Source organism: Dromiciops gliroides, chromosome 2 (genome assembly GCF_019393635.1).
Source record: "Dromiciops gliroides isolate mDroGli1 chromosome 2, mDroGli1.pri, whole genome shotgun sequence".
Classification (NCBI taxonomy): Eukaryota; Metazoa; Chordata; class Mammalia; order Microbiotheria; family Microbiotheriidae; genus Dromiciops; species Dromiciops gliroides.
The window spans coordinates 427,080,044-427,088,334 of NC_057862.1; the positions used below are offsets into that span (position 1 = coordinate 427,080,044).

The window sequence follows — 8,291 nt, forward strand, 5'->3', positions numbered from 1 at the left end:
ATTTGTATAATATAGATAATAATAGCACCTGCCTCACAGAGTTGTAGTGAGGATCAAATGAGGTAACTTATATCCAGTGCTTTGCAAACTCTAAAGCACTAACATAAATTCTAGCTATATGAGTGAAATTATAAAACAAGTTTTACAGAAACATGAACCTTAATAAATCTTAACTTAAAATTATGTCATGTAAATATAATAAAATGATATGAATATCTGAATTAAAATATTCCATGCCATACCAATCAAACAACCAGAGGATTACTTTGTAGAAAAAGGAAAAATAATTTAAAAAATTAATCTGGAGGAACAAAAGGTGAAGAATCTTCATGAGAATAATTTTAAAATTCATAGGGTAAGGGCAAAGCAGTACCATATCTGAATCTATAATACATGGGAATAGTCACAAAATTATTTGGTATTAGTTTATTTTTTTAAAATAGAAAGGTTAATCAGTGTAACAAATTAAGTGTTCAAGACCCAGAAGTAAAAGAACAATGTAGTAAATAGTGTTTCGTAAACTCGAAGGCCTTAACTTTTGAGGTAAGATTTCTTTAAAAAATATCTCATATCTAAGCCATATAAATAACTGATTTAACTGTAGAAAATAAGAGCCATTCACTAATGGATAAATAATTAACTGATATTAACACATAGTTTTAAAAGAGAGAAATTCAGGCTATTAACAACCATATAAAAACATTTCAAATGACTAACAATTACACTAGCAAACTAAAACAAATCTGAGATTCCATCTGACATGCCCACTAGATCAGCAAATATGACGTAAAACAAGGAAATGATAATTGTTAAAAGGGCTTTGAGAAACAGCACATTAATTAACTGTTGGCAGAGTTATGAATTGATTCAGCATTTCTGAAAAGTAATTTGGAACTAACCAAGAATCAGTCAACAAGTATTTATTAAATTCTTATGGTATAGGGGCAGCTAGGTGGCACAGTAGATAAAGCACTGGCCCTGGATTCAGGAGGACCTGAGTTCAAATCCAGCCTCAGACACTTGACACTTACTATCTGTGTGACCCTGGGCAAGTCACTTAACCCTCATTGCCCTGCAAAAAAAAAAAAATCTTACTATGTGCCAATCACTTTGCTGAGTGTTAGGGATATGAAGTAGGGGGGAAAAAGACCTCACCCCCCCCGGGGGGTAATATTCTAATGGAAGATAATATGTAAACAATTAGGTCTACAGAAAATTTACATGGATAGTTGGAAAGTAATCTCAGGGGAAGGCACTAGTAGTTGGGAGGAAAAGAAAAGGATTTTTTTTCTTTATTTTTAAAATTAGAGGTAGTAAATGGGAGGAAGGAAGCATTAGGGAGAGGCTCACCAAAAAAGGGAGGGGAAAGAAACAAAGGCAGATCATTGAAACATTCTTTTAAAAAATGAACAAAATCCAACTGAGGGAAGGTCAGAAAGCAAACAAGCAAGCTTCAAAAATCACATGTTGAAGTAATTATATATTTAAAAGGGAAATCAAATTTTACTAATAGAAATTCACTTCTTATATATAATCCTCTAAGTGTATGACTTTACATATGGAAATGCCTATTTTATTTTATTTTTTTTAAAGTTCAGAATAAGAGTAAAATAAAACTAAGGTAAAAAAAGATGACATGTGCAATAGACATCAGCAAAGGACATGGTCCTCAGATAGAAATAAATACATAGGATGTGGAGTTGGAAGTCTGAGTAGATGGCCAGGATGATGAAAAGGTTTCCAAGGAAAGTGACTTCATACATTATGAGAAACATTGTAAAGAGGGTCTTCTGATCATCTGGGCAGTTGGATGAATCCCAGGAGGGTAAATTTAGAGATTCTGGTTTAATTGACCTTGTGACAACCTGCAAATGGACAAAGCCTTGCTATTTATCTTGCTTTTTTGATCATCTAAATTGTGAATAATACTGTCATTTTCTCTGTGTTTTCTCTTTTTGAGAAAACAACTAGAGTAGTTTTCTGGGGGTTCACATGAGAAGGGAGAAGGGGATACTTCCTCTTCTACATAATGGCTGTCATCCTGGGCAAATCATTTAATCTCGCAGTATCCTAGGCAACACTCTAAGGCTTTAAGTTTGAGAGCCTGTACCAATCTCCATTGGTTAAGGGAGTTTCTTCACTGGGAGTTCTCTATGCCAAGGCTTCTTAAACTCTTTCCACTTGCAACCACTTTTAACCCAAGAAATTGTGATGTGACCCCAGGTATATATGTATATAAAATAGGCCAAATTTACTGTTGCCAAATTTTTCACGACCCCCACATTCAGTTATGTGACGCCATATGGGATTGTGACCCACCGTTTAAGTAGCTAGGCTCACCCCCCGCAAAAGTAGCTAGACTCGGCCAATGAAATAACAAAGTTTGGTCTATGGGGGAAAAGGTAGAAAAATGAGAGTTGAGTGTGTCTTGCTAGTCCCTCACAACCTAGGTGTCATTCTGGAAACCTCATGTTCTCTCACTTCCCATATTTAATCTATTACTGATTTCTATTGATTTTGCCTTTGTGACATCTTTCAAATACACCCCATTCTGTCTTCTGGCACTGCCACCTCTCTAGTGCAGGTCTTCATCACCTCGTGTGTGGATTACTGCAATAGCTTGCTGCTGTGTCTGCCTGTCTTAAGTCTCTCCCTTGTCCAGTCTACATTCTACTCCACTGTCAAATTAATCATTCTAAAATACATATCTTACCATGTCATCCCCTATGCCCCCATTCAATAAATTCCAGTGGCTCTCTATTACCAGCAGAATCAAATATAACATCTTTTTTGGCATTCAAAGCCCTTCACAATCTGCCCCTCATCTATTTTTCCAGTCTCCTTATGCCTTACTCCCATTGTACACTACTCTGTGATCCAATGACACTGGCTTCCTTACTGTTCCTCTCACAAGACAGCCCATCTTCCAAGTCTGGCTATTTCTCTGGCTGTTTCTCATGTCTGAATTTCTTTCCCTTCTATCTATCTTTCTTTGTATTCTAGCTCTTGGCACAGTGCCTTGGCATAGGTAATTTGATCAAGGTAGCAGGTCAAACAGTTGAATTTCTTTTTTTAGATACTTATTTTAATAGAAAGAATCTCAAAATAGTAGATTCCACTGCTGTTCAATTCTAAATGTAATAAATTTCATTCAAATATTGATCCCCAATCAACTTCCCTTGTGATGTTTAAAATCTAATGTGGATTCTAACTTGACCCCCCAGTTTTGGGGGGAAGCTGGCTAAAATTACTGATAAATTCAGCAAGAGTTTAGGCTTTTTAGTATTTATTAAAGTGTATTAGAAATTAGTGAAGAGAGAGAAGTTGAGAACAGATCCCTTATAGAATGGAAAAACCCTAGCTTAGATCTATTTGGTATAGCCAGAGAGAAACCCTTGCTTTTCCTAGCAACTCCTATGAAGTTCTGCCACCAAGCCAAAGTCCTGTATAAAAAGCTTGATCCTTAGCCGCTTCTCCCAGAAGCCCTCTGTGAAACAGGAAGCAGGGCTATCCACACACACAACTCCAAGCTAATTGGCTGGTAGCTTTGATTGACATGACTACAGGTGATTTTGTTGATGTAACTTCCAGATGCCAGGAAACTTCCGGATACCAAGTCACATGTTTTCTCCTCAGGGAGGAGCTCTAATTCTTACACTCTATAACTTTCACTCATTCCTTCTAATTCTGCCTTTTAGGATCAAGGTAAATGTTTATTCCTTTTTTTTTATATGACAGTACTTCAGATGTATGAAGATAGATTCCTGCCTGATGCTTCTCTAGGCCAACTATCTCCAGTTCTTTCAAGTTGCTTTTTATATCACAGTTTGCCTTGTTTACTTTTGTATGGTTGGGCATAATGATAACAACCTACATTTATATAGCCCATTACATATTACAAAGGCCTTTCCTTACCTTACCCCCAAATGGTAGGTTTTGCAAAATTTTTCTGAGATTTTATAGGTGAGGAAATTGGGGCTCAGAAAGATTGTGATGTATTTAAGATTATGTTGAGCTTAGACTAGAAGATCAATTTAGAACCTAGGTATCAAAGCCCTTCTAGCCCCAAGTCCAGGGTACAGCAAAGAATCCACATCATAGTTGAAGACAAGAAGATGCTAAGAAAGGAGCACAGCTCAGGGAAGATATCCAACAACAAAGTGAAGGAGACCATCAGAAAGTAGCTCCTAGTAATTCAATGGAGTTGATGCGCAGGGAATAGGAAAGGACATCAATTGTACTGTGACATTGGTAGTATTAGTTGCCTCAACTACCCACTTCCTCATCACACACATTTCCTATAGACTTTCCTGACCATGCTAAGGTATGGCCTACATGGGTTCTGTATGGCTATCCTCTCTCAGAAAAGTGTTATGGTAATCAATAAGAGAAAGTACCCTCCTGTGTATGGAGTGAATCTTTCTGGGCACATACTTCACTGTTATTTAATTGATTATATGCCTTTTGCTTTGGACTAATATGTCCTTGATTGGCCAAATGGAAGAAAATATATCAGTAGGTGCTCTTAAGCTAGGATTTGGAGTAGATGCTGACTCCAGAAGCTGCAATAGCATTCTGGGGATTCATATGTGAAGGAAAGGAATGCTTGGAATGCATTTCCATCTCAATTCCACTCAATCCCTAGGTGCCCTCAAAATTTACTTTCTATTACAACTCTACACAAAGCTTCTCCTACTGCTGGTGCCCCTTCTATATGCCTCAGTTTCCTTATTTGTAAAATATGGTTAACAACAGCAACATTTCAGTCAATTTTGTAAAGAAGTCAATACTTCAAACAGGAGACAAAAGACACATTGCAAAACTTAGTCATAAAAGATGTGAAATCATATAGAAGACATGGAGTACAGATTTTGTTGGCTAACAAAGTTAGTAACATGAAGCAATACAAGCTCATATTTATCTATCATGTTACTATTTACTTTTGGACACTTATTTCACTTGATCCCTGTGAGGAAGGTAGTGAAAGTAAAATTTTCTAGATGAGAAAATTGGGAGGGAGATGGAGTAACTTATTTGAGGACATACACAGTGTATTTAAGTTGTAGAATAAGAACTTGAAACATATTCTGTTTCTGAGCTCACTCTTCTTTCCATCTTATGTCATATTCTTTCTAGAAAACATGAAATCTTGCTTCACAAGACCACAAGAGAATTGTAGGATTTAGAGATGGGAGAACTTTAGAGATCAAACAGTCTAATTCCACCCTTATTATTTTACAGACGAAGAAACTGACATCAAGAATGATTAAATGATTTGTTCTTTATCCTATATCTCAAAATCCAGGGCTCTTTGTTCCCATAACTTAATTTGGTCACAGAACTTTAGAGCTAGGAGAGACCTCACCATAAGGATGATATGATAGGCTATCATCATTCAGTGGAAAAGAAGCTTATTATCATTTAACAATGATGATTCAGGGGAGAGAATAAAAGAATAAACCTTCAGAACATCTACAGGAGAGCCAAAGGACCATAGAACATGTGAAAAGTATTCATATTGCAGTTTCATATGAAAATAATCACATTTTAGAGTCTAATGGGAACTTATCTTATGGAATAGCTGGCACATATAGTTCAGTAATGGTTATTGCATACTTCATATGCATTCCTATTTGAGCTTCACAATAACCCCACGAGGTAGGTAATTATCCCCATTCTGCAAAAGGCACTCAGACCATGGTCACACAGCTAGTAATGGTCAGAGGTAGGATTTGAGTAGTTGCCTTTCCTCATTCCAAATTCAGGAGACATTTTCTCTGTCACACTGTGCTCCAAAGCATAGAATGTCAGAGCTAGAGATGACTTTAGAGTAAGAATCTTAGAACCCAGAACAGAGAATGTTAAAATATGAAGGCACATTTACCATGTGAAGTTCTCGGAACATAAAAGGTTAAAGGTAGAAAATTACTTTAACCATCAACCTCACTTTAGAGGTGAGGAAATTGACCCAGAGAGTGAAGTGACTTGTCTTATGTCATATAAGTTAGTGTTAGGTCTCAGGCTAGAACTCAGATCTCTTCATTTCTAGATTGGGCCTCTTCCCATAATACTATATTTCTTCCCATAGAAAAGAGAGAGTCTCTTGCTCCCAATGAGCTTGAACCTATGGATGCATGGCTGACAGTAGTTACCATTCCATACAACCTTCAATCAAAGGAGACATCATAGTTAGTGATGAATGTGTGTTCTCTCCCCAAAACTGTAGGGGGAAAGTGTGAACAATATAGAGATATTTCTTCAGAGATTGGAAGTAAAGTCATTCAGCACACTGTGCAAGGGTTCATCCCTTTATTGCCTGTCCTGTCTCTTTCTCTCTGGAGAAAAGGATAATAGAGCAGGTTGTCTTTAGAGCCATAGGCTCTAAAGCCCTGCAGCAACCTTGCAATGATCCCCAGTACTGGGTATTTCCAGGGTGTCCAATGCTTGATCTGAATTCAGGAGATGGGATGCTGGATTCCTCTTGATTGGATGGTAGGTTGGAAGTTTCCAGAGACACAAACATTCTGGATCTTCTTCCAGAGCCTCCTGAGAGCATCCTTAACCTCCTGGTTCCTTAAACTATAGATCATTGGGTTCAGCATGGGTGTGACTACAGTATAGAATATGGCTACCTGTTTGTCCTGGTCTAGGTCATAGCTGGTAGATGGCCGGAGGTACATGCGGATCACTGAGCCATACAGGAGCAGCACCACCAGAATGTGGGAGCTACAGGTAGACATGGTCTTTTTCAGGGCAGTGGCTGAGTGTAGGTGGGCTATGGCAGCCCCGATACGGATATAGGAAGCCAAGATGAAGAAAAAGGGGCTTATAACAATGGCTGCGCCTTCAGTGAAGATCAGCATTTCATTTATCATGGGTCGAGTGCAGGACAGCTTGAGCAATGGTGTGATGTCACAGAAAAAATGTGTGACCTGATTGCCACAGAAAGTCAGTTGGGCAGCCAACATGCTGTAGAGGAGACTGTTGAGGCTGACCACCAGCCATGAGGTCAAGGTGATACGAAGGCAGAGGCTACGGGTGACAATGGCAGAATAGTGCAGGGGTTTACAGATAGCCACATAGCGATCATATGCCATGGCAGCCAACAGATGACCCTCCATGCTTCCTATAGCCATAAAGAAGAAAAGCTGGGTTATGCAGTTCTTGAAGGGGATGGTCTGGAATCCTGTCATTGTCTGCACTAGCATCTGGGGGACAATCACGGTGGTCAATAAGATATCAATGAATGAGAGCTGGCTGAGCAGAAAGTACATAGGTGCCTGCAGTTTGGGGTCTGTGCAAGCGACAATGATTAACATGGTGTTACCTGTCACTGCCACCATGTACATTGAAAGGATGACTCCAGAGATGATTGGCTGCATCTCTGGACGGTTGGATAGCCCCAGGAGGAGGAATTCAGTCACTTCTGTCCAATTCCTAGTATCCATTAGACATAGAAGGGAATCCAGATCATCTGTGGGGGTGGGGTAATAGGAACAAAAATCAATGTTGATATTAATGGAGAACACCCATATAACAATTGTAGGTTTTGGAAGCACTTTACAATTATTATCTCATTCAATCTTCATCACCTCATTTCTTAGATTAGAGTTAATATCATCCCCATTTGATAGATGAAGAAACTGAGGCTGAGAGAGGTTAAATGACTTGTCTAGAGTCACACAACTTGTAGGAGTCTGTTTTAGAGATGATTTGTACTCAGGTCTTACTGATGCCAAGGCTAGGACTGACTTCTAGTACCAGCTCTATTACTGAATCATTGTAAATTTAGACACATTAACTTATAGCTCTCCTCTCCATTTTCTCATGAATGAAAGAAATTTGGATGAGTTGATCTCTAAGGGTCTTTCCAATTCTTATATTCTATGTTCTTATATCCTTTCCAGTTCTAACATTCTATGTTCACTGGTCACTTTCATTTCCAATATTCTATATTCTGTATTCTAATGCTATAGACTTTCATCTGAGGTCATTTATAAGGAGGTAGCATACACAGTACACTGGGAAGAATTATTGGATCTTAGTATCCCTAGATTACTTTAAAGGGTCAACTCAGCTGTCAGAGAATCCGAGTTAAAATTTTAGTTCTATTTGCTACTTGTCTGACTCTGCTCAAATCAATTAACCTCTGTGGAAATTTATTTTGATTTGGGGACCCTACCTTTAGGCTGAGATTAGAAAACCTTAGGCCCTCAGGGTCTCTTCCCCTCCCCCTCTGCTTCAGCTGAGCCATAAAGCCCCGTGGGTTGTACAAGACGCCAGGTCAGATA

The 8,291-nt window shown here is 38.5% G+C and overlaps 1 protein-coding gene across 1 annotated transcript; it reads right to left on the reverse strand.

The window, feature by feature from the left end:
• Positions 1-6,455: 6,455 nt before the first annotated feature.
• LOC122739029 (olfactory receptor 1361-like) lies at positions 6,456-7,448 on the reverse strand. Its single transcript, XM_043980889.1, has one exon. The coding sequence runs from the start codon at positions 7,446-7,448 to the stop codon at positions 6,456-6,458; it is 993 nt and encodes a 330-aa protein (XP_043836824.1).
• Positions 7,449-8,291: the final 843 nt, after the last annotated feature.